The sequence below is a fragment of the Babylonia areolata genome, chromosome 30, assembly GCF_041734735.1.
Source record: "Babylonia areolata isolate BAREFJ2019XMU chromosome 30, ASM4173473v1, whole genome shotgun sequence".
NCBI lineage: Eukaryota > Metazoa > Mollusca > Gastropoda > Neogastropoda > Buccinidae > Babylonia > Babylonia areolata.
The window spans coordinates 7,730,046-7,757,596 of NC_134905.1; the positions used below are offsets into that span (position 1 = coordinate 7,730,046).

Here is a 27,551-nt window from a genome sequence, read left to right on the forward strand (position 1 = left end):
TTAACCTTCCCCAATAGCCAGCCAAAGTCAGGCACCCGTTCACACCTGGGTGGAGTGAGAAACTCTGGGGGCAAAGTACCTTTCCCCAGTTCAGTTCAGTTACACAGCCTTCGGATAAATCTATATTATTACGCTACATCACATCTGCTAAGCCCAAGCAGATGCCTGACCAGCAGTGTAACCCAACATTATTTGAGGGGCGAAGAAAAAGGACAAGTCATCAAAGTAATGAATAAAAAACATTCAGAAAAGATAAAAAATATAAATAGCTAAAAGTAAGCAAATAGATAAAGAAATAAAATGAAATGTAAAAAAAAAGTATGAAGAACAATGACAGTATTAATAAACAGTTTTTTTTAAATGAATAAATACATGAATAAACAAATAAGCAAATAAATGTAAATATTATATATCAATAAACACACAGACACACACACACACAGACACACACACACGCTCACACACACACACACACACACATGCACACATACACACACACACGCATACACACACTCACACACACACACACACATACACACACACACAGACACGCACATACCCGCACACATACACACACACACACGCATACACACATACACACACACACACGCTCACACACACACGTACACACACACATACACACAGACACACACGCATGCACACACACACACACACAAACGCGCGCGCGGGCAGCAAAGAAATAACATCACACTGAAATGAGGCTTCAAACCCTGATCACTGGTGAAACTCTGGATCAGACATCCATCAAATCAAATCAAATTATGGTGCTTAGAGCCTCACAGACCACTAAGGCCATCTCAAGGCTATTGCCACGTTAATACCTGCTACAAGTCAAGGGTAAATAAAAGAAAATTCCAATAAAAAAACACATGTCAATACCTGCTACAAGTCAAGGGTAAATAAAAGAAAATCCCAATAAAAAAAACCCATGTTAATACCTGCTACAAGTCACTGTCAAGGGTAAATAAAATAAAATTCCAATAAAAAAAACCCATGTTAATATCTGCTACAAGTCAAGGGTAAATAAAATAAAATTCCAATAAAAAAAAACCCATGTTAATACCTGCTACAAGTCAAGGGTAAATAAAATAAAATTCCAATTAAAAAAAAACCCATGTTAATATCTGCTACAAGTCAAGGGTAAATAAAATAAAATTCCAATAAAAAAAAACCCATGTTAATACCTGCTACAAGTCAAGGGTAAATAAAATAAAATTCCAATAAAAACAGTCACCGCTTTAAGCTTTCCATTCAAAGTTTAGAAACCTTCCATAGTTTAAAACCTTCAAATCTGATTAAAAATGTCCACTTCTTTCAAGAAGTCCATCAGCGTCCACGGAGGGTCATCACGAAACAAAGTCTTCAGAGAAACCGCCGTGTAATGTCTGTGTCTAACTTCATGCAGATCCCAACAGTCAAGGAGCACGTGTTTCACGGTGAGAGGCTCATCACAGGGAATACATCGAGGGGCCTCTTCCCCCTTCAACAAGTAAGAATAAGTAAAAAAAAAAAAAAAAAAGTATGCCCCGCGCGCAGTCTGCCCAGCACAAAGACATCCAACAACAAACAGATTCTACAACAGTGCCTCCTGTATTAGTTGGACTACTACTACTACTACTACGACTACTACTATTACTACTACTACCACTACCACTACCACACTGTAGTGTAATCGCAGGACATAGATCCACATTCATCGATTTGCAAGCACCATAAAATCACAGCACCAAATTCCTCATAAAGCTCCATAAAAATAGTTTGTAAATAATCGTCTCACCATCAAAGCAGTGGTGTATGCGCTGTACATGTTACGAATCCAAACAAGAACTCAATAATTTTTTTTTTCTTTCTAAAAACACAGCAAAAAGAACAACAAAACATGTCTCTTACTACAAACTGTAATAATACAATTTAAGAAATAGTAATCTGTCATCAATACACTTTTACGTTATACTGGCGGAATGTTTGACAAACAAAATTGGAATTTTGATATAAAACTTTTTATATCATTCATTATCCATCAAGAAACAAACACAGTCTTCATGTGCATTGTGACATGTATGTGTTGCATTTGATTTGCTGTGTAAATCTATTAGATTTATGCAAAAATATAGAAAAGGGTAGAAAACCCTAATTAAAGCAATGTTACAGAGGATAAATTCAAAAGGGGTAGAGGGACTGAGGGGGGAGGGGGTTATTAAAGATAACATTAATTAGTTAAAAAAAAATTTTTTTAAAAACCGCCAAAAAACCCCAACAAAAAACAAAAAAATCTTACTGGCTCATTCTAGCAACAGTATTCACTGTCAATTCGATGGTACCGAAAAGTAAATCAAAAAGTTAAAATCATTTTGATTTATTAGTAACATTCAACTTTTCAAACCAAATATTTTTTCCATATGTAACACAACTTTCTTTTTTTTTCTTTTCTTTTTTTTTGAGGGTTGGAGTGGGGGCGTGGGGGTGGAGGGTGAGGGGAGGTCAACTAATTCATGTTCATTTACTGATGTTGCAAAAAGAAAGTGATTTTGATTCACAAATCAGTTTTCAAACGAATTCTTCAGGTGCCTATCAAATTCAAAGACACACAAAAACAGTATTTAAAAAAAAATCATACATGTACTCAAGCATGATTAATGGGACACAAGTGGTTCAGCTCATAAATAAGTTAAGCAAGGTAGTTAAGGTTTGCCAAATACTTTTTAAAGCAAATACATGCGTATCTTGAAAAAACAACTTTTCTGAGCAGTCGAGGAGATTGCCATTTTGCATAAGGTTGTGACACCACAAGTTTGGGGACTCCCTTGAGCTTTCAGCTGACTTGCAAAGCAGATCGAAACAAATTCATTAAATATACTGTGAAAAGGCTTTCCAAAAGAATAAAATTTTAAACAAAATAAAAAATTTTAAAAACACAAAAACATGCAAAGTCAGTGTTGGAATGGATTTTGGATTTGTTCCATATAATTCTTAATCTAATGTTTAGAGAAGAAAAGTTAAAACAAGTCGTTGAAATGTTAACAACACAAGACGGATCAGTGGTGTGAGTGACAATGTGGAAAATGTGTGTCTGCAAATCCACCAAGCCCGAAGAAAGCATGTATTGTAGCTGTAGACAACGATTTGATTGCCGCAGCTTTTGAAAACGGTGTAATGTGATAGGCCTGGAATTTGAGCAACAGAACATCCGTTGTTTCCCACAACTGTTCTGAACTGAGGAATCTGGAACTTGGCGTCGAACATGGTCGATGTGATGTCGCAACTGACCTCTTTCTGTCTTCTTTCTGAAGAGCCAAACCCTATGTTGCTCCAGGCTGATAGTTTAAATCAACGTTACTGCTTTAATGTGCAGATATGTTCAGACTAATTTGTATTTCTTTTTATCACAACAGATTTCTCTGAGTGAAATTTGGGCTGCTCTGCCCAGGGAGAGCGCGTCGCTACACTACAGCTCCACCCTTTTTTTTTTTTTTTTTTTTGTCTGCATGCAGTTTTATTTGTTTTCTCTATCAAAGTGGATTTTTCTACAGAATTTTGCCAGGAACAACCCTTTTGTTGCCATGCGTTCTTTTACGTGCGCTAAGTGCATGCTACACACGGGACCTCGTCTCATCAGAATGCATGTTTCTGTAATCATTTATCCATCTGTCAGGTTTTTAGAGCATGATGCTATTTCACTTTGTGTCCCCTTTAACTTATGAAGCAAATCGCAGAATTACCATTTTGATGACTGACCAATGCTAATCAGCCTAATGCTCTACAGAGCGACTGGTACAAAGGGACTGGTAAATCAAAATCTACTGAGTACAAAATAATTTTCAAAATACACTCAATGTCGGACAATCTCTTTTTTTTTTCACACAGTGAAAGTAATCATAAACAATTAATGCAGTTCACTAACACATTCCCACACACCCGATACATGCACAAACACACAGACACTCATGCAAACAGGCACCAAAAATCATCATTGTCAAATTTGTTATGGAGAGTTAGATCATTACATTTTTTCGTTTTGAAAGTAATCCCAAGTAATCGATTTAATATTCACACACACACGCATGTGAATCAGCACACTGACAGACTCTCTCACTCTCTCTCACACAATCACACACACAGTAAATCACAGAGACACACTAACATGTCAATGAACTACAACCTGATACCGCTTACAGTAATTTCATAAAACATAATATACACACAAACACATACATACAAACTCACACAAAGACACATGTTTGTGTATGGAACTACAACCTCAGACTACTAACAAAAATGACTATTATATCTTTATAGAAAGATTCCAACACAACACACACACACACACAGTCTCACACAGACACCCACACACACCACCACACAACAAACATTCACCCCTGAATAGACGCACACCGCTCGTCACTCTCCTCGATGTGCCCCTCCCCCCCCTCCCCCGGCAGTGACTGAGGCGGGGGAGACACAGTAGTGATCAACGGATCCCTCTCCTCGCTGAACGAACCGTAACCCCCCGACGACCGCGACGACTCCCCCAACCGCTGCGCCACGTACCGGGATCGAACCCCCCTCCTCTTCACCAGCAGGCACCAGCACCACCCCCACATCAACACCAGAATCAACACCGGCAGGGCCACGAACACCGGCAACCAAAACTCCAACCGCTCGACACACCTGGTCGTGAACGCAGCTGAAGCGTCGGGATCCTGGAACACAGGAAGGACTTTCGCCACGATGTCTCGATGGCTTCCCCACGGAAGCACAAATGTGCAGAGCTTTTCCGAAGCGTTGCAGACCGATACGGCGCCCGAAACGTTGAACTGAGTCTTGTTGACGACGCCGGTGAGAACAAGTTTGGCGTTACTGGCGACAGCAGCGGTCAGGGTGGCGTCGTCCTTAACGGGATGTTTTCGTCTGCTGCCTCGCGGCAAGAGAACGAAGTGATAGTTGTCAGACTGAGGCACTGTCAGGGTTAGCGTGGCTGAGGCGGTGAGGTTTCCACACGAGGCGTTGCGAGGGATGGGTACGGTGTATTTGACATGGCGTGGGTTGAAATGCTTTCGCCACTCCTGAGGCAGAGAGGAATGTTTATGAAACAAAACCCAACATGTGGTGGTGGTAATGCGGCGTTAGTTGTGTGGTATGGCGTGACATGGGGTGGTGTGCTGTATGGTGTAATATCATGACACATGAGATGTTGTGATGTGGGGTGAGGTAATGTGATGTGACATGGTGTATGATACATGATTTGATGTGGACCAACATGGTGTAATGTGATGTGACATGGTGTATGATACATGATTTGATGTGGAACAATATGGTGTAATGTGATGTGACATGGTGTATGATACATGATTTGATGTGGAACAATATGGTGTAATGTGATGTGACATGGTGTATGATACATGATTTGATGTGGAACAATATGGTGTAATGTGATGTGACATGGTGTATGATACATGATTTGATGTGGAACAATGTGGTGTAATGTGACGTGACATCATGTATGATACATGATTTGATGTGGAACAATATGGTGTAATGTGATGTGACATGGTGTTTGATACATGATTTGATGTGGACCAATATGGTGTAATGTGATGTGACATGGTGTATGATACATGATTTGATGTGGACCAATATGGTGTAATGTGATGTGACATGGTGTATGATACATGATTTGATGTGGACCAATATGGTGTAATGTGATGTGACATGGTGTTTGATACATGATTTGATGTGGAACAATATGGTGTAATGTGATGTGACATGGTGTATGATACATGATTTGATGTGGACCAATGTGGTGTAATGTGATGTGACATGGTGTATGATACATGATTTGATGTGGACCAATATGGTGTAATGTGATGTGACATGGTGTATGATACATGATTTGATGTGGACCAGTATGGTGTAATGTGATGTGGTGTAATAATAATAATAATAATAATGGATACTTATATAGCACACTATCCAGAAATCTGCTCTAGGTGCTTTACAAAAACGCTTTTGATAACATAAAACATTATATCTATGTTACATACACACACCAAAATGTGACCACACACACACACACACACACACGCACGCATGCACGCACGCACACACACACACACACTGCATACATACATTTTAACATACATGTGTATCTAACAGCTACCCTAACACATACACACACATAGGCAGGCACATACTTACATAAACACACGCACACACAATACACATTCATATACATGCATGTAGTTGTGGGCCTGCCACAACTGAACTTATTGCTGAGGGAAAAGGTGAGTTTTGAGACGAGATTTAAAAGATGCGAGGGAATCAGAATGACGGAGGTTATCAGGGAGCTTGTTCCACGTCTTTGGCGATTGAAAAGAAAACGATCTGTGTCCATAGGTCTTACTTGGAATAATACCAATGTATTTATATGGGTTAAGATGTGATGTGGTTTGGAGTGATGTGGTGCAAGATAGTGAAGTGTTATGCAGTGTGGTGTGGTGTAAAGTGATGTGGTGCAGAACTGTAATGTGAGGTTAGATGCATTGTGGTGTGGTGGCCACATCGAGGCTGAAAAACTGTAAATATATTATTATTTTATATATATATATATACCAAAGAACCTAAAAGCTCCCTCTCTCTCACATGCATACACTCACTCTCTTGGTCACTCTATAAAAAAAATCTCTTTCTCTCTCATTCTGGCTCTAATAGTAACACACACACACACACACACACACAAACACACAAACACACACTCATAAACACAAACACACACACTCACAAACACACACACACACACAAATACACACACACAAACACACACACACACACACACACAAACACACACACACACAAACACACACACACACACACACACACACAAATACACACACACACACACACACACAAATACACACACACAAACAAGCACACACACAAACACACACTCACAAACACACATACAACACACACACACACACACAAACACACACACACACACACACATAAACATACACAAACAAACACACAAACACACACTCATAAACACACACACACACACTCACAAACACACACACACACACACACACACACACACAAACACACACTCACAAACACACACACACACACACACACACAAGCACACACACAAACACACTTACAAACACACACAACACACACACACTCACAAACACACACACACACACACACAAACACACACACACACACACACACACACACACACACACACACACACACACACTCACTCACTCACTCCCTTCCTTGCTCAATCTCTCTCCATGTATTCAAAACCGAACACAAGAGCTGAAACCAAACTTCTCCTCACGTGGAAATGATTGTCGCCGATGATCACCAAAAACTTGGCCGAATGATGGTCTTCCTGCGCATGCAAAAGGTCAGAGGTCAAGTTCTCGAAGCAGGCCGACAGCCTCAAGGAGGAGTTGACGAGGAAGTAATGCTCGTTCTTGACGAACGGGCCGGGAACACTGGCAGTCAGAGTGAACGTCATGTTGACATTTTTCTTCGAGTCAATCTCTGCCTCACGTGGCAAAAGGTAAAATTCAGTCCTGGAGAGAAAAAAAAGAAGAGAAAATGGCAGCAATGATAAAGATGTGTTGTATTGTATTGTATTGTATTGTATTGTATTGTATTTTAAACAGATTATGACCGATGATAAAATAACAAGACTACAGGCTCTGAAACCATATCAAAGCCAAAAGCATTGCTGATGTAGTTCATTGAAAGTCATCAAAAAACATACACTATCAGGTGATGATCTAATACTGTCATCATATATGAACAGTGCACATACAACAACTTCTCTTGCCTACTGTGGTATTGCAATTTGCATAGTTATAGTATGCAAATGTTACAAAGTCAGATATCAAAAGGTTGTTACTGCCACAAATAGTATATCAAACATTAAAGCAAACTATAATTGTTCTTTAATAAAAACAACAACAACAACAACAAACAAAGAAAACAACAACAAATAAACATAATGAAAACAATAACAAAAGTTATAGCGATCAAAAGGTTTCTGAGACATGCTATAGTATAGCCTGATAAACGTACAGTACATAGATGCAATATTATCATATTAATAATTAATAATAAATATATAAGTTCACCTATTCCTCATATTCCTCATTGCCATATATCTTATTCAAACCAAAGCATCTCAACCCTCACCATCCATTAGGATACACCCTGGACATAGAATAGAACAGAATATTATCATATCAATAATTCATAATAAATATATCACTATTGCTCATTGCCATATATATACATATATATCTAATATGTGGAGTGATGGCCTAGAGGTAACACGTTCGCCTAGAAAGCGAGAGAATCTAGGTGCGCTGGTTTGAATCATGGCTTAGCTGCCGATATTTTCTCCCCCTCCACTAGACCTTGAGTGGAGGTCTGAAGCTAGTCATTCAGATAAAACGATAAAGCATAAACTGAGGACCTGTGTGCAGCATGCACTTAGAGCACGTAAAAGAACCCACAGCAACAAAAAAAAAAGTTGTTCCTGGCAAAATTCTGTAGAAAAACCCACTGCGATAGGAAAAACAAATAAAACTGCACACAGGAAAAAAAAAAAAAAAATGGGTGGTGCTGTAGTGTAGTGACACGCTCTCCCTGGGGAGAGCAGCCCAAATTTCACATGAGAAATCTGTTGTGATAAAAAGAAATACAAATACAAATATTTATCCCTCACCGTCCATCAGGGTACACCTTGTATGCAGAGCAGAACGTCGCCGACAGGTCCTGGCTTGCCCGCAGCATCGACATCTCGTCCCCAGAGTGGTAGGCGTGCGTCGTCGGCCCGAATCGGTGACTGTAGATGTTGAATGCCGTCAGACCGAACACCACACACACCAACACCGTGATGCAACCGCTGACCGTCAGACAGGTGACCACGGGCCGGTAACTCCGCTCCAGCAGACGATCCTTCGGCGGAAGCAGCTTAGGACGAAAGCCTACCGTGTTGGTCATGGTTGAAAGACTCAAGACGATGAAATGGTGAAGGCTTTTTTCCGAGTTTGTCTCTAGTGGGGAGAGAGCTTAATATGACGAGAACTGCAACCAGTCAGAAGAAAAATACATAATGAATAAATAAATGAAAATGAAAATACAAATTCAAACCTACAATCGTTGCTTCTTTCATTATGAAAAGCAGATGGAAGGTCAGGGTTTGAAACACAACACAAACAAAATGATTATTTCACATTACACTCTGGACACAACAAAGTCAAGCCAGGAAATGCATCAGATGATATGCAGTCATCAAATAGATCAATAAATATCACGTTTCCTGAATGAAAAAAAAGAAAATTAATAAACATGTTGTACTTATAATAACTGACCGTTGAATTCATGCTAAACTAAACAGCTTTAACTTGAGTAATATTATAAACTGAAAAGAAAGATAGATTATTAATAAAAATGTTATACTTACTTATAGCTATAGTTAACTGTTAAATTTTAATGCTGAACTTAACAGATTTAACTTGAGTATAGTTATATATATATATATATAGATAGATAGATAGATAGATAGACACACACACACACACACACACACACATATATATATATATATATATTATGAACTGGTAAATTACATAAGTTATGTATGTAGCCTGTCCTTTTCTAAATCAATAATTCCTGCCAGTGCATTCCATATTACGGCGTAAAGAACAATATCCGTTTCCAGTCCCATACATCCTTGCCCTTGTATTTATAAACACTCACTCACATTCTCTCTCTCTCTCTCTCATACACACACACACACACACACACACACACACACACACACACACACACTACATGTACATATATTCCACGTTATTCATCAACAAGTCACATAAAACGAGTCACACCAATGCCTTTAATTGTAATGACGATGATTCACAGACAGATGATGAACCAACACCTGTTTCCACCACAACATGACCAGGCATATTTGTATTTTATTAATACACGTATCCTTTGTTCCTTTGTTAACAAAACAGCCTGGAGAGACAGACAGAACTCAGAACTCAGAAATGTTTTTATTGTAGAAGGCCTTCTGACCCATTACAATGTTGAGCACACACACACACACACCCCATCCCACACCTCCACACCCCCTCCCACATCTCCCCCCCCACCCCCCCTCCACACACACACACACTTGCGCGCGCGCAGACTCAATTTTGTAAAACCGGGCATGCAAACACATGAATCGAAAAATCAAAAAGGTAAATGCCTTCCATCGTGAGCAAGTCCGCTTAAACATGTACGTTCGTTGTTTTAAATGTATAACATAACAGAACTCAGGTTGTGCCCGTTATCATTATAAAGCAGCGCGACGGTTATTAGAGTGATAAATAAAGCGACCTAGATCATGAAGGATTTTTGTGTCATGCATTATAAATTCTAAACTTTTGTCAGAGGGATGTTTCGTGTACCAACATGGAGAGAGAGAGAGAGAGAGAGAGACAGAGACAGAAGAGAGAGACAGAGACAGAGAGAGAGACAGAGAGAGAAGAGAGAGAGAGAGACAGAGAGAGAGAGAGAGAGAAGGATCGGTGAACCCCATCAAGCCATACTCAGTGAGTTACTGATAGTATTGTATTATCACTCTATGTCACAACAGATTTTCACTATAAATGTGAAATTTGGACTGCCCTTTACAGATAGAGTGTGTTGTTTGCTTGCTACAGTGCAGTAACAGCACCCTTTTTTTCCCCCCTGCCTATAATTTTGTTTCCTATAACTTTTTTCCTGCCTATAACTTTGTTTCCTATAAAAATTTTTCCTGCCTATAACTTTGTTTCCTGTTACTTCTTTCCTGCGTATGACTTTGTTTCCTGTTACTTCTTTCCTGCCTATGACTTTGAATAAGAGGTCAAAGTGCCAAGTTTAGAGAATACAAAAAATATAAATATAACAGTAAATGCAGTTTGCATATCATTAGGCTTCTTTTTTTTATATTTTTTTGTGCCCATCCCAGAGGTGCAATATTGTTTTAAACAAGATGACTGGAAAGAACTGAATTTTTCCTATTTTTATGCCAAATTTGGTGTCAACTGACAAAGTATTTGCAGAGAAAATGTCAATGTTAAAGTTTACCACGGACACACAGACACACAGACACACGGACACACACACACACACACAACCGAACACCGGGTTAAAACATAGACTCACTTTGTTTACACAAGTGAGTCAAAAAAACCGCGTAGCATCTAGACCACTACCCATGGTGTAAAGTATACTGGCGGGTGTGAGATTCAATCCCGTGTGTGCTCAGATTCTTTCCCTCCACAGGCTGATTAACAATTGTTAGTACCACCAGGCCACCAAACCACATACCATACATTATATTTCATATTCATAATGATTTTCAGTGTCCAAACTACCTCTCTAAGTCTAGTATTGTAGTTAAACAAAAAAAAACACCAAAAGGGGGGGGTGGGGGGGGGGCCAGAACGGGGGAAACTGGTGAGTGTTACCCTGCCATGAAGGCAGTCATACTCCATGTTCAGGGGAGTGCATGCTGGGTATGTGCTTGTTTCAATAACACACTAAGTGGAGTGATGGCCTAGAGGTAACGCGTCCGCCTAGGAAGCGAGAGAATCTGAGCACGCTCGTTCAAATTACGGCTCAACCGCCGATATTTTCTCCCCCTCCACTACACCTTGAGTGGTGGTCTGGACGCTAGTCATTTGGATGAGATGATAAACTGAGGTCCCGTGTGCAGCATGCACTTTATGCACGTAAAAGAACCCATGGCAACAAAAGGGTTCTTCCTGACAAATTCTGTAGAAAAATCCACTTCGATAGGAAAAACAAATAAAACTGCACACAGGAAAAAAATTTAAAAAAAGGGGGTGGCGCTGTAGTGTAGTGATGTGCTCTCCCTGGGGAGAGCAGCCCAAATTTAACACAGAGAAATCTGTTGAGACAAAAAGAGAAATACAATACAATACAATACGAGTGTGGGAATCAATTGTGAGTGCTCAGATTCCCTCCCTTCCTAGGTGAACACGTTACCACAAGGTCATCTCTCTTCTTCTTCTTCACTTGTGGGCTGCGGCTCCACATTCACCTGTATAGTTGTAATGTTGGACGGGTGCAATAGCCGAGTGGTTAAAGCGTTGGACTGTCAATCTGAGGGTCCCGAGTTCGAATCACGGTGACGGCGCCTGGTGGGTAAAGGGTGGAGATTTTTCCGATCTCCCAGGTCAACATATATGCAGACCTGCTAGTGCCTGAACCCCCTTTGTGTGTATATGCAAGCAGAAGATCAAATACACACGTTAAAGATCATGTAATCCATATCAGCGTTCGGTGGGTTACGGAAACAAGAACATACCCAGCATGCACACCCCCGAAAACAGACTATGGCTGCCTACATGGCGAGGTAAAAATGGTCATACATGTAAAAGCCCACTCGTGTGCATACGAGTGAACGCATAAGAAGAAGAAGTTATGTTGTATTCATGAGATGGCTTTTACTGTCATTCAACCATTTTTACCCTGCCATGAAAGCAGTCATACTCCATCATTGAAAACCATTCATCCATCTCCCTCAACCCCACCCCACACACAATACACACAAGCACACGTGCACACACACACACATAAGTCATAACAAACAATCGTAAACAGTACACAATCAAAAATACCACCAACAAATCCTGAAACTGTCAAAACTCACTCACTCAAAAATAGTCATTTTAGTTCATACTGGAAACGGATGAACTGCTGAGAATAAATCTGGAAGAGAATAGGTGGGTCTTCAGACTTGATTTAAAAGACTGCAGTGAGAATGAGTGACGGAGAGGCTGAGGAAGTTGATTCCAAAGAAAGGGGGCTTGGTATGAAAAACTGCGTTGGCTATACATTTTGGTTCAAGCAGGGGGGATCCTGAGCATATGGGTGTCAGAAGAAGAGCGGAGTTGGTGTGAGGGTATGTAAGGATGAATGAGATCAGAAAGATACTGTGGACCAGAAGCCTCAATGGACTTGAAACAAAGAGAGACGACTTTGTAAATAATTCTTTCTTGTACTGGGAGCCAGTGTAAAGTATGAATGAGAGGAGAGAAGTGATCAAATTTACACTTACAGGAATGAAAGACAAAATGAGCAGCATAGTTCTGGACTTTCTGAAGCCTAGCAATGAGGTAGCTGGGTGAACAAACAGGTAGGGAATTACAATATTCCAGGCGGGACAGCACAAAGACACAGAGGAGAGGTTTGATTGCATCTTCAGTCAGGAGATGACAAATGGATGCAATTCTGCAAATTTCAAAGTAACACAGTTTGTGTACATATTTGCAACATGCTGCTGATAGGAAAGAGACTGGTCGAGTATAACACCAACATTACAAACAGAAGAGGAAAGAGGAATGTCGGTGCCACTGAGGGAGACTGAGGAAGGAGGAGAGACAGAAGCAAAGTCTTTGTGGGGTGATAATCATGATTTCAGTGTTACCCTCATTTAATTTAAGCTTGTTTTCAGTCATCCATGTCCTCAGATCAGAGATGCAGGCCTGAGTAGAGTCAGTGAGAGAGGGAAGGAGAGACAGAGGTCCCGACAGATACAGCTGGTTGTCATCAGAAAAGCTATGGTGGGACAACAAATGATGACTCAGAATGGTGGAAATCGGTTGTGTATAGAGAACAAACAGAATGGGCCCAAGCGTGGAGCCTTGTGGCACACCAAACTGTACATGAAAAGACTCAGGCACTAACAGGTCTGCACATAAGGCCACCACTCAAGTCAAGCCCAAGGCATTCAGCTTCAAGTGCCTAAAATGTTCTGCAATGGAATTTTATCGCATGATTTTGTATCCATTTTTTCATGAGCATAAATTCACATATGAACTGTATCATATGGCTTGGGATAAGCAGTCACTAATTTTAGTAATTAATCATTTGATGCAAGTAATGATCAACTAATTTTAGTAATTAATCATTTGATGCAAGTAATGATCAACTAATTTTAGTAATTAATCATTTGATGCAAGTAATGATCAAGAGAAATGGCTGAATGTTTTGAAATAGATGGGCGCAATAGCCGAGTGGTTAAACTTAAAGCGTCGGACTGTCAATCTGAGGGTCCCGGGTTCAAAACACGGTGACGGCGCCTGGTGGGTAAAGGGTGGAGATTTTTCCGATCTCCCAGGTCAACATATGTGCAGACCTGCTAGTGCCTGAACCCCCTTCGTGTGTATGTGCAAGCAGAAGATCAAATACGCACGCTAAAGATCCTGTAATCCATGTCAGCGTTCGGTGGGTTATGGAAACAAGAACATACCCAGCATGCACACCCCCGAAAACGGAGTATGGCTGCCTGCATGGCGGGTTAAAAACGGTCATACACGTAGAGGCCCACTCGTGTGCATACGAGTGAACGCAGAAGAAGAAGAAGAAGAAGTTTAGAAATTAGTGGTAATTTACTCTAGTGTAACACATCTGTGACAGTTTCAGTCAGATCACTTTTCATCAATTAAACATCTTTTTTTCTCTTACTCCTAGCAATTGGCATAACTTCCCATAAGCTAAACTACATAGCTTGTTTTAAGTGATTCAGTGACTTGATTAAAGCAAAATCCTTTGCTTTGTTTAGAAAAATAGTTTCCTGTTATCAAAAAAATATAAAAAGATTAGTATCATCACAAAGACCAGATAGTACACTCAAGCAGATATATACATAGAGGGATGACTGACTGTGTTGGACAGAATATGGAAGAGACTTCCAGAGTCTAACTGCTGAGAAAGAAAGCTGTAGGAAGCTGAAAGAGGATAAAGGGTCTTGGAGGAAATCTATCAAGTATCATGGATAACTTCAGATAGATACTAAGGAGCAGAACTTGTGATAACCTTGATTCGTTGAAGCAGAGACAGGTACACTTTATTTTATTCTTTTTTCAATTGGAACCCAATGCAATTTATAATTATAAAGTACAGAAATGCAATGTTGATTTATAGTAGATTCATATAGCTTAACAGCTGTTTCAAAGAAATACTGCTGTCAAGAAGAACAAGAAGGTCAAATATTGAATGAAAAACGCCAAATGGAAAGATGTAATCATGGCCTAACCTTCTTGGCAAAATCTGATAATGCTGTTTTTAGATTTTACCCCATAGGTCAATTCTTATTATCTCTGCTGACAATGAATGACATCATATCTCTAATAATAATTTGATAAAGTCCATGCTGTATAATTTACAGCTTTGTTTGATTTGAGGAAATGACTAACTGTTATCTGAAAGAGGAAATGACTAACTGTTATCTGAAAACAATACTGGAACACAGATCAGTGAAACAGATGATAATGGAGGTCCACGTTTACTTCAACAAGTACAACATACCACTACCACATCATGACCAGCTTAATTAATCCCTTGACTTCTGCTGACCAGTAGAATGATCAGTGAAGGCTGATGCCTAACTGTGGTAAGATTGAGGCTACAGGTCCTCTTACTGATCTTAGGACTGCATAAAAGTACCTTTCTTCACTAAAATAAATAACACCACTAAAATAGTATAAAGTGCACTTCAAATTCATGGCATACCAATCTACTTCATTTCACCAATGGGTCAACAGTCAAGGGATTATTGAATATCAAACAAATTAACTTGTATAAATATTATAGAAACCATTATGTAGTTCATCAGTGAGTATTATTAGTAAAATATCACTAATAGTAATAGACTAGTATAGTAGTTTCTATCCGTATCACTATCATTTACTGGTCATCATTTATCATTTTACGGATACAGAATTACTTCGGATCAGGATCAGGATCAGGATTTAGGGTGTTGTTATGCACAACTTAGCCATTTTTAGCCTTTTATGCCCCTTCAGATTTACTCCTTTTTTTTTTCTTTTTTTATTGTTGGTCAGGTCGTTGACTAGCTCAGTCATTTTATCCATCAACGTCGTATTTTGTTTTTGTACCACGTGCATCAAAACTCATGTTAAAACCATGCTAAACTGTTGTTTGCGTTTATCATTCTAAATCAAAACGGGGTGCGTGGATTAAAAATAAATTGGAAATTAATTATTCGTTACGGTGCAAAGAACTTTTTTTTTAAAACGAATCTAGAACTATCCCTGCTGAAACTGGTAATGTCAGACTTTAGCGTAACCCTAAAGCAGACTTACCGTACACTTGCAGAATTCAGTTCTCAAGCTGAGAGCAGTTGCCCGAGCCAAATCATTCACTGCACAACAGTCTGATTCAAGTTGTTTCCACGCACAACACTCGCGACGGCGAAGTTCACTGCCACTGTGTGTCAAGAATCCGACCCGACAGGCCTCTTCCGGGTAATACGATATGAACAGTTCATAACGCAACTCAAACTGATTTGCGATCTCGCTTGTAAACCCCGTTTATGGGGAAATAAGCAGCGTACTTGTTTAAGTTTGCACCAGTTGAAGGTAGACGTGTTTTACTTTGTGAAGCAAACAAGCCAAGCTCAAACCAAGGCTGATAACTCTTCTGGCAAGGCAATCACGTGCTGTCACATGATACATCTAAAATCGTCTTTTTATAGAAATGTCTGGAACTACCTCTCTCGCTATCTCTCTTCGACTGGATAATTTTCGAAAATTGTCAGGTATATTTAAGAAACCCTTTGTATAAATCTTCGCAAATTATGTGCGGAACCCTAAATGAACGATACCCATGTTAGCTTAAGCAATGGAAAAGCTTCAAAGCTTGTTTTGTCCCAGAATTGTTGAAATTTAGAAAATTGTTTTCTCCTACATTCTGATTTTTTTAAGAAAAAGGATAGCATACTACCAGTCAGGAGTAAAAACGTCAGTCACCCTTCTAACAGTTATATAGGGAAAAAAAAACAAAAAACAAGAAACAACAATAAAAACAAACAAACCTGATTTCGATTCAAGGGAGCTAACAGCCGTTGCGTCTGCGATAAATCAGAGTTGCTAAACTTTGTGGCACTTCCTTCCCATCGGCTTTTTATTTTCTTTACATTTTCCCGTTCTAAAATATCTTATTGGTTCTTAAAATGATTTAGAATTAATAAGTTTACCTTAATCAAATAAGAAAGATCACTGTTTCTTATTAACTTCCAATGTTAGTTGATTTTGGTAGGTGTGTGATTGCACCAAACAATTCGGAAATAAATCGTCTGCTGTAAGTTTGTGTTGTTTGATTTGGCCTATTTTTGTGTGTAGTACAAATAAACAAGACCGCATCAGTATATCTACATACTTTGTTGATATAAACATGGAAAAGGTGTTGTTGTTTTTTTAATTATATACATATATATTGACTGTGTCATCACATGATTGCCCAACAACCTTCTGGTTTGTGCGCGGGTCTTCTCTCCCTGTTAAAGTTCTCGCGATGATCTCGAGGTATTTGGCGCCAACTTACGCTTTTCTCTTTGGCGCAAGACTCACATCGTTTCACCAAAAACGAAAGATGTCGTCTTCTAATCCCCGTGGTGCTTTCATCGTGTTTGAAGGCTGTGATAAAAGCGGAAAATCAACACAATGCGAGTTGTTGGTTGATCGTCTCAACAAAGATGGTGTGAAGGCACAACTCATGAAATTCCCAGGTGAGCTGAACGAAATCGTGTGCTCCGTTGAAAGTATTCTTTCAAAGCAATTTCATAACTAACTGTAACACGTTTGTACAGATTTGCAAAACTGGGGGCACTTGGGGACAGAAAATTTGTCACTGATACTGTCCGTGTGAGAAAAACGTTCGACTTTTGAACCAGTTGTTTCTCTCGCCCAAAATTATCTGGATCACCGAACACTTGAAAAGGTTGACAGACTGTGTAGACTCCATTGCAGTATCAACACCAGCTAATTTTAATTTACGAATCGTCATTCGAAAAATCTCCCCACCTGTGAGCAGCCTAAGAATGCTACACAGTTTATTTAGCTATCCATGCCTGCCACACATGTTGATAGATTTAGTACACTGACTACACACGTAGAACTGAACTCAGCTGATCGACGAAAACAGACACCATTGACGGGGACACAGTCAAACCTTACAGATCAAGACAAGCAAATGTACAGGCGTATGTTGACTTGTTCCCAGACTGGGCAGAGTTCAACGTAAGTTAACCACGAATGCTACAATAAATGATTTACACTTTGCAGACATGTATACATTTACATTCCGTGATTCATTCACAAAGGGACACAGCATGGTATTGACATTATATATTTTTGTTATTTATGGTTAAAGTTTAAGGTATCAATGGACAAACCGAAAATTGGTGGAAGCGCAAATGCGCATGGAAATTTGACATCAATCATGATAATCTTCATCTTTCTTCCACTTGATGACCATCAGTATGTCAATGAAAACTGTGATGTTGTGGGAGGCTGCCGTTGGGCGCAGTTCAGCTGGGCTACCGAGGGATGTACTCTTAACTGATAAGGGAGATGGGGCGCAGTCCACTGGTGTGTTCGCATCTCCAGCTTGGCCAGTCTGGCTACCAGCACAGCCCTAGGCTTCTATGACACTTTATCAAAGAGAAAAAAAGAAAAAAAAAGTGGGGATGCGTGGACTTGTTAGCTGGTATGGGGGTGGAGGAGGTGAGGGGGTGTACTAAACAAAAGTGATGGAGGGTAGTATAGGGGAGGGGGGGGGGTTAAGTCTACTTTGTTGTGTCATTGCTTGAAGCAGTCCTGTGACTGCTGTGACAACGTCCTGGGGCAGAGTGTTCTGTTCCGGGATGGTACAGGGGAAGAAAGACATCTGTACTGCGTCCTGCAGTCAGGAATGTTGTAATTGCAGGTGTTCATTTTTATAATCCATCCATCATAATTATATATATATATATATATATATATATATATATATATAAATAAAGTAAAATCAGTGTACTGTCACATCAATATCACTTAATATCAGCAGATGATTAGATATTTTGTGTTTTAGTAAACTTGAATATTTATTACAAAGTATTGCTTTGCATGATATTACAAGTTAGATTGTGATGTTTGACATCATAACCACTGGTGTAACTAACTTTTGTAAGTCATGACCTGGTTGTTACAACTTTCAGATCGGACAACGCCCATCGGCATGATGATCAACAACTACCTGCAGCAGTCCTGTCAGATCGAAGATCATGCAGTGCACCTGCTCTTCGCTGCCAACCGCTGGGAGGCCATGTGAGTTATCTTCTCTTGGGTTGATTTATATTAATCATAGTCTGCCCACTTCATGTAAGACATCTCTGTGGTTAATGTATTGTCTGTCTACTTCAGCTAGCTGATTTTGACATAATTTGTGAAATCATTTCAGAACTGACCACACACATGCACGAGCACATACACACACACACACACACACACACACATGCATGCATATAAACATGTATGCGCGCTCACACGCACACACACACACACACACATTATGTACACACACATATGTATTGGTCCATGCACGCACGCGCACACACACACACACACACACATGCACATGCACATGCATGTATGATTTACTGCATGTGGAAAATGGGTGGGGTACTAGACATGGGGTTTGGGTGAAGTCAGATAAAGGGAAAAAAGAGGGCTAGTATTGCTGTCATGAACCTTAACTGATAAAGTGTCATTCTTTTTCTAGTGTTGGACTCCCTTAGTTACCTTGTCAAGATGGCTGCCAGAAAAAGAAGGTGCTAGGGATGCAATGGGGAGGTAACCTACTACGGGAGGTTATCGGCCGTAGCTACTTTCGTTTTCTCCGCATAGGCGGATAGTAGTTTGCACAGGACAGGAATCGGACCCCTGCCGGAGTCTGCACTAGTGGGTCACAGTTAAGTATGTTACTTAAACATAATTTTAGGAAGAAAATTTCCTTATCACAGTATGGCTTTATTGAGACCTGTACTGTAGGCTGGAATAACAATTATCTTGTAGTCGGATTGTCGTAACTGTTAGTGTTAGGCTTATTATAACTTAAGCAGAGCTTTCCCGATCCCTATGTGGACTCGGATTTTGAATTGATAGTTCATATACACACATGAGGAATGTGTTGGTGAGTATGGTTGTTCGACATAGTGAATAGACTGATAATTTAGAGGAAAATGCTGCTGTTATATTGTAAATGATTAGCCACTATTCATCACAAACCATCATGCAGTAATACTAGTAGTAGTAGTAGGGGCTAATTATTTGGGCCTCTCAGTCCTTTTAATTGTATGCCCCTTCTTGTTGCATAATTTCTCAGTGGTTTGCTTTGCATGCCTGCTCTAATTTCTTTTTAATTTTTATCATCAATGAAAATAAAGTCCTACTCATCAAAACATTGAAAACTGTTGCATTTGGGGATTACTATCATTATCAAGCAGATTTTTTAAGATTATATGCAGTTTTATTGTTAGTATTCAGAATGTTCCAGTGCTTGATAACTCCATTTGTAAACCTAAACTTGCAGAATATTACAATGTCTTAGTTGAGTTTCAGTTTCAGTAGCTCAAGAAGGCATCACTGCGTTTGGACAGATCCATATACGCTACACCACATCTGCCAAGCAGATGAGATGCCTGACCAGCAGCGTAACCCAACACGCTTAGTCAGGCCTTGAGACCTTAGTTGAATAAAGTTTTGGTTCACTATTCCTTGGTTGTTGTTTTTTTCCGACGAACTCATAACAAACATTTTGTCTGCATCGATATTGGTGATGCCCATGAATGACTTTCTGGAATGACAACCCACTAGTGAGCGCTGACTTGAGCCATTTGAAGTTGAAACAATTGACTTTTCAATGCCGTTGTCTTCTGCTGTGCAGGCCCAAGATGAAAGAGCTGTTGAAATCTGGGATGACCTTGGTCGTCGACCGTTACTCCTTTTCTGGCGTGGCTTTCTCTTCTGCCAAACCCGTGAGTTGGCTGTGTTCTGTTTCCTTTTTCAGGGGTGTACATCCACATATACACAATAGGAGAAATGTCCTGACGCGCCTTGATATAACAGGACATTTGTATTCTTCTGAATGGGACTTTTAAACCATGGTCAGTGCATTTTTCCAGGTCAAGTCAGTCTAAAGTTGTTAACCAGCTATGATAAAAACGAACAATGTATTTTCACTCAATATCAGTATGTTACAATTATAAAAACCCTCCTGTTATGGCCTTGCTCTGATTGAACAGGTATGTTCATGGAGTACAGACTTGTCGCAGAAGTTTGTCACACAAGATGTCCGAGCCGACAAAGAAGCATATCCGATATTGACCTGCCGATGAAAATGTAATGAAACATCTGTCCTCTTCAGCGATAAAATGGTTCGGCATACTCAACCATTTGTCAGTCAGTATCCAACATTGATGTACAACTCCAGCATTTTCCAGTTTTTTGTAGTTGTGCTTACAGTGTTTGTATAGGTTTTAACCCTTTCACCGCCAAGCTTGCATTTATGCACAGGTGTGGTAGAGGGCCCATGTCACCAATAGGTGACCATTCATTGGTCTGTTATCCATGAACCTACTGCTCTTAATGTTCGGTGGAAGGATAGGCCATATTTTCAATACATCGCAGGGGGAATCCCCAGCTATTCTTAGCTTCTGTCTTTTCTGTGTTTATACCACAAGGGAATTTTCTACTCTAAATTGACTGGTGGTGAAAGGGTTAAAGAACTTGTAAAATATCTCGTTCATGCGTTTCTTTTTTTTCCTTTCTTTTCAAATACCACTAAATGTCTTTAAAAATGTCCCTGGTAAGTAAAGGTTTTTGATTCTGGCTGTCTTTATTACTGATATAATTTGGAAACTGTTGAAGTATGTGTGTGTGTGTTAACTTATGGGAAAATCGTATAATATCTGTAAATGATACTGTAGATTAATGTTTGTATCTTAAGACTTAGACTATGTTGGAGCATCCTGCATATCACATGGATATTTTCATCAGATCTTTTTTGTTTGTTTTACTTGTATCATAATATATGTAATTGTGTGCCTGCTTGTTCAAACAGTATTTTTATTAAACCATTGTTGTTGTTTTTTCTTCAATATTTTCACATTCCTGTATCTTGTGCTTGCTAAAGTACATGTATTGTTAACCTGTTCAGTCCTGGAGAATTTGCAGGCTTCCCTGTCATTTTGATGTGATAAAAATTACAACAAAACACACTGAAATCAGCCGGTTTTTACTTTGAATTGACGTGTTGGCAAAGCCGAAATTCCTGTGTGAGTTAGCTGCCTTTGTTTGCGGTGTATACGTGTTTAGGAACATGATCATCAGGCCTGACAAAAACCACCCTGCAATACTTGGGGTGAGTCCTGTCAATGTCGTCAGTGTCGGCAGAGTCATGGGTGGCTGTTGTTTGAGGGACGTGGTGGCGGTCTCCACTCTGGGAGGGACGCTCACTCAGTCTGGCTCCGCGACTAAGCCATTATTGTTGTTAGTAGGGGGCTTAGTAGGTGGTGTCCTAAGTACGTTAAAACAGAACAGGCACCACTGAACACCACCGAAGTGACTCAGCAGCAGTGCAGGGTCTCCTCTGGTGTGTGGCCTCCTGGCGACCTAACATCGATGGTTCCCTGTGGACTGCCGACGCTGGAACTGCAACGGATGAACCCGGGTGTTGCCGTGTATGGGGGAATCCAAATGAGTGGCGTGGGAGTAATGCCACTGAAACGGTGCTGATGATGGGGCAGCAAAAAAACCAAAAAAACCCTGCAAGGGGTAGGCACAGTGCCAGGAGGAAGACGAAGAGGCAGACAGAAGAAGAGGTGGGAAGATAACATCCGGGAAGTGGACAGGCCTGTCTTTCACCGAGTCGCAGAGAGCAGCCCACAACCGAGACAGATGGCGGAATTTTGTCAGAGTCATCAGTGGTGCCTCCACAACCCCACTTAGGGATATGAGACTGATGATGATGATGATGATGTAGCAGACTGATTCTGTTTGGCTTTGAATTTGAGTTTGGTGTGGAAAATTTTCAGTCTGATCGGGGTGGGGGGGGGGGGGGATTTTGATAGGTCATATCTGTGGGAACCCTGACATGATTATAGTTGATATTGCTACAATACATTGTAGTTATTATTCATTGCTGTCATAATTACCATTGTGTGTGTGCAGAATTTCAGCGTGCAGTGGTGTCGGCAGCCAGAAGTCGGCCTGCTACGGCCAGACCAGGTGTTTTACCTTCAGGTCAGTTCCGAAGTGGCAGCCGAGCGCGGAGACTTTGGCACAGAGCGCTACGAGAACCGCGACTTCCAGACAAAAGTGGCGTCAATTTTTCAAGAGCTGAAAGACCCTACCTGGACTGTGAGCTTATGTTTTCATTTTTTTTAATTTTCATGAATTTATTTTTTTTCTGCTTCATTTCTACGGATACGGGTACTTATATATTGCCTATCCACAGTTTGAGACCAAGCTCTAAGCGCTTGACAAACACGTAATCATTTGCACAATAGGCTGTGTACCTGGGTAGTTGCTGCCATTGGGTGCTCATCATTTGTTTCCTGTGTCATTCAATCAGGTTTCAGTCACGCACATGTCCACTCTCAGACAGACATATAATATTTTACGTGCATGACCGTTTTGTTTATTTACCCTGCCATGCAGGCAGCCATACTCCATTTTCGGGGGTGTGCATGCTGAGTATGTTCTTGTTTCCAATCTCCTTCTTTATATCCCACACTGTGAAAAGAAATTATAAAGACAGAATGTCTTTTCATACCTTGGTCCTGACATGTGAACTACAGTAACATTCTACCGTAAAGTTCGGTCTATTGAGTGCACTGGTATATAAGCCGCACCCACTCAATTTAGGAAAAAATTGAACTTTATACATACATAAGCCGCACCGGCTATTAAGCCGCACTTATTTCCGGTACCGGAATACATACTGATACTACAGAAAAGCTGTCGATACTGTAGGTTATGAAATAAACACAAGCGGGAAACAACACAAAGAAAAGCAAGCGAAAATACTGCTAGTGCCACAAAAAAATAATAAATAAACACAACAAAAATAAGATCCATAATTTAGGGATAGTCACATTTATTCAACGTCATCCTGCTCACTGAATCCACTAAAATCTTCGTCTTCAGTGTCCGAGTTAAAGAGAACCAGCACAGCTTCCTCTGCCATCTTGTCACTGACTTCAGCCTCGCTTTCACTTCAAGAACATGGATGTCCAGTGGGTGTCTGAATGACCCAACCTTTAGCTTCCGTCATCAGAATTGTGGTATTCTTTGTCAACATTCACGTCTTCAGTATAAGAGCCTTCCGCTTGCAATAGTGTGATGATGGTAACTGGGGTGAAACGCTGTTAACGTCATCTCTTTCGGTCTCTTTCGCCGTTCGTATGGAGAGAGTTAACCCGACTCACTTAGTCAAGCCTTGAGTGCATGCATATCTGTGTACCTACACAATTTTGCCAGAGGACAACACTATCATTGTCATGTGTTCCACTTTTTTTTCAGTGCGCAAAGGGTGTGCTGCACACAGGACCTTGGGTTTATCATCTCCTCCGAATGACTCGTCGCTAAGTTTCTTCTTCTTCTTCTTCTTTTGCGTTCGTGGGCTGCAGCTCCCACGCTTACTCGCATGCATACGAGTGGGCTTTTACGTGTATGACCGTTTTTACCCCGCCATGTAGGCAGCCATACTCCGTTTTTGGGGGTGTGCATGCTGGGTATGTTCTTGTTTCCATAACCCACCGAACGCTGACATGGATTACGGGATCTTTAACGTGCATATTTGATCTTTTGCTTGCGTATACACACGAAGGGTCAGGCACTAACAGGTCTGCACATATGTTGACCTGGGAGATCGTAAAAATCTCCACCCTTCACCCGTCGCTAAGTTTGATTCTCCAATCAAACTTGGGAGAAAGGACGAGAGTGGGATTCGAACCAGACCCTCACAGACACGTTTTCAAGACTTGACCATTGCATTGACTGTATTTACATGTGTATATCAGGCAACTGCTTCTTTTATTTTATTTGATTTTTTGTTCTTTTCTTTTTCTTTTTTTCTCCAAGTGCGTGATAAACTGAGGTCCTGTGTGCAGCACGCACTTGGTGCACTGTAAAAGATCCCATGGCAACAAGAGGGGCAAAATTCTGTATCAGAAATCCACTCAGATAGGTACTCAAATGTGCATGCACTCTAGGCCTGACTCAGCACATTGGGTTACGCTGCTGGTCTGGCATCTGCGTAGATGTGGCGTAGCGTATATCATGGATTTGTCCGAACACAGTGACTCCTTTAGAAACTGAAGCTGCATGCTCGGATACCTTGACACTGAAACTGAGAACAGAACTGATGTGAAGCTGTGTGTGTTTGTGTCGTTGTTCACCAGACGCTGGACGCCAGCCAGTCTGTGGGAGACCTGGGGGATGAGGTGTATGAGCGTGCCATGAACGTCGTGAACAAGGCGCGCTACGACTCGCTGCAGGAATTGTGGGTATGATGCCGCTGCTCATGTTGGGGGATGGATCCATGGTTTTATCCTTTTTTTTTTTTCTTTTTTTTTTTATTATTATGTTTTGTTTTTTAATTAGGCTGTTTTTGAATGTATTTTAAGTGTAGCTTTTTTTAAAATTTGTTTTGTGAAGTAGGCTGTTTTGAATGCATTAACCTGTCACCGTTTTTTTTTTTGTTTGTTTGTTTGTTTTGTTTTTTTGTTTGTTTTTAATTTGTTTGTTTTGAATGCATTTTTATGTAACCCTTTTTTTTTTCTTGGTCAAATTAGGCTGTTTTGAATGCATTCATGTGTAGCTTGGGGGTTGGGTTAGGCTGTTTTAATGCATTCATGTTTAGTTTCTTTTTTCTTTTTTTAAATAGGCTGTTTCGAATGCATTAAAGTATAGCTGTTTTATTTTTTCTTTTGTTTTTTTGTTGTTTTTTTTTATAAGGCTGTTTTTAATGCATTTGTGTAGCCTTTCTTTTTTCTTTTTCTTTTTTCATTAGGCTGTTTTGAATACACTTAAGTGTAGCCCACGTAAGCCGACGATTTCTCTCAAAGTGAGAGAAGTCATGGGCCTGCAGCCCACAGCGTCATGTTAAGGAAGAGTTATGTGATCAAGTGTCATGCAACAAAGCATTGAACGCCGCCACCCCCGCCACCCCTCCCTCCCCCTGCAGGAACTGTGGGTGTACATGAAGACAGCACTAATGATTGGTGATGGGTGCACATCTTTTTTTTTTCTTTTTTTTCCTTTTTATTTTTGATTTTGATTAAGCTATTTTGAACACCATTTTATCTATAACCTGCAACCATCATGTTATGGAGGAGTTACTACATCGTGTGTCATTCAGTTTTTGTGTGTGTAGTGATTCATTTTTAACCCCTTGATTGCTGAATCTTGGTGAAGTGAGATCCGTGAAGTGCAGCTGCTGTTTTTGTTGTGCACACTTTTAATTGGTGCAGCTAACTTTGCTGGTTAAAAGTAACGCAGTCCAAGAGGTCAAGGTCCAGATGAAGAGTGGTGATGTGGTCATCCTGACCTGTAGGCTCTGTGTGATCTCAGGCTACAGCCCCTCACTGACAGGCATTCTGGTCAGCAGAAGGGTTAAGCTGGGTTTGTTTGTTTTTTATTAGCACCATTTGTCTGCAGCACACAAATCTTGTATTATTGAGGATGAGTTATGCCATTGTGTGTTCTGCAGTTTGTGTGTGTAATGATTCATTTTAACTGATGACATTGTGTGAAATGAGTTTTTTTGGTTTTGATTGTGTGTGTGTGTGTGTGTGTGTGTTTCAAACTGGTTTATTGAGGGCAAAGATGGAATAGAGGATAATAATGGAAAAAAGAGCAAAGATGTACCTGCAACAACAGATTAGGCTGTGTTGGTTTGATCTTCTCACTGGTGTCAAGATTCAGATTGGACATTGTTTTCCTGATCTTATTACAAGTGTCAAGATTCAGATTGGACATTGCCTGCTTGATCTTATTACAAGTGTCAAGATTCAGATTGGACATTGCCTGCTTGATATTATTACAAGTGTCAAGATTCAGATTGGACATTACCTGCTTGATCTTATTACAAGTGTCAAGATTCAGATTGGACATTGTTTTCCTGATCTTATTACAAGTGTCAAGATTCAGATTGGACATTGCCTGCTTGATCTTATTACAAGTGTCAAGATTCAGATTGGACATTGTGTGCTTGATCGTATTACAAGTGTCAACATTCAAATCATGACGGGCTCTTGTGCAAACTGACTTCTGGGAAGAAACAGAATCAAGCCCCATCAGGGATTTTATTTTTTGTTTGTTTGTTTTTGGGTTTTTCATTCGTTGTTTTTGGTTTTTTTTTGTCCTTGACAGCTCATGCCATGAACTGTACTTTGGGTTCAGACAGGAAGACTGGGACTACACAGTTGATGGCTGTGTACTGTGTTTTGTTTTTTTCGTTGTTTTTTTAATCATGTCAGATTCCAGCTGATGTTTTATTGCAGTCATCTTTTAAAAAAAAAAAAAAGAAAGAAAGAAAAAGAAAAGTCTTAACATTTTGTTTTTCTTGTAGAAGGGTTGTGGTGATTTCTTTCTCCGTTG

The 27,551-nt window shown here is 40.2% G+C and overlaps 2 protein-coding genes across 2 annotated transcripts; one reads left to right on the top strand and one right to left on the bottom strand.

Moving 5' to 3' along the window:
- Positions 1–530: 530 nt before the first annotated feature.
- On the bottom strand, positions 531–16,513 carry LOC143275369 (uncharacterized). The gene is made up of 4 exons (XM_076579430.1): positions 16,212–16,513; positions 8,765–9,126; positions 7,364–7,604; positions 531–5,084 (listed from the first exon to the last, which is right to left on the bottom strand). The coding sequence occupies exons 2-4, from the start codon at positions 9,040–9,042 to the stop codon at positions 4,392–4,394; spliced, it is 1,212 nt and encodes a 403-aa protein (XP_076435545.1). The 5' UTR covers positions 9,043–9,126; positions 16,212–16,513; the 3' UTR covers positions 531–4,391.
- Positions 16,514–17,424: 911 nt separating this feature from the next.
- Positions 17,425–27,007, top strand: LOC143275457 (thymidylate kinase-like). Its single transcript, XM_076579598.1, has 5 exons — positions 17,425–17,635; positions 19,106–19,214; positions 20,833–20,923; positions 23,118–23,306; positions 25,352–27,007. The coding sequence occupies exons 1-5, from the start codon at positions 17,500–17,502 to the stop codon at positions 25,460–25,462; spliced, it is 636 nt and encodes a 211-aa protein (XP_076435713.1). The 5' UTR covers positions 17,425–17,499; the 3' UTR covers positions 25,463–27,007.
- The last annotated feature ends 544 nt before the right edge of the window (positions 27,008–27,551 follow it).

Coding starts and splice junctions, on each gene's coding strand:
- LOC143275457 (XM_076579598.1), top strand. CDS start 17,500: ATGTCGTCTTCTAATCCCCGTGGTGCTTTCATCGTGTTTGAAGGCTGT. Junction 17,636..19,105: donor ACAACTCATGAAATTCCCAG/GTGAGCTGAACG, acceptor TACAACTTTCAG/ATCGGACAACGCCCATCGGC. Junction 19,215..20,832: donor GCCAACCGCTGGGAGGCCAT/GTGAGTTATCTT, acceptor TCTGCTGTGCAG/GCCCAAGATGAAAGAGCTGT.
- LOC143275369 (XM_076579430.1), bottom strand. CDS start 9,042: ATGACCAACACGGTAGGCTTTCGTCCTAAGCTGCTTCCGCCGAAGGAT. Junction 7,605..8,764: donor AAGGTGTACCCTGATGGACG/GTGAGGGATAAA, acceptor TTTTCTCTCCAG/GACTGAATTTTACCTTTTGC. Junction 5,085..7,363: donor TCGGCGACAATCATTTCCAC/GTGAGGAGAAGT, acceptor TCTCTGCCTCAG/GAGTGGCGAAAGCATTTCAA.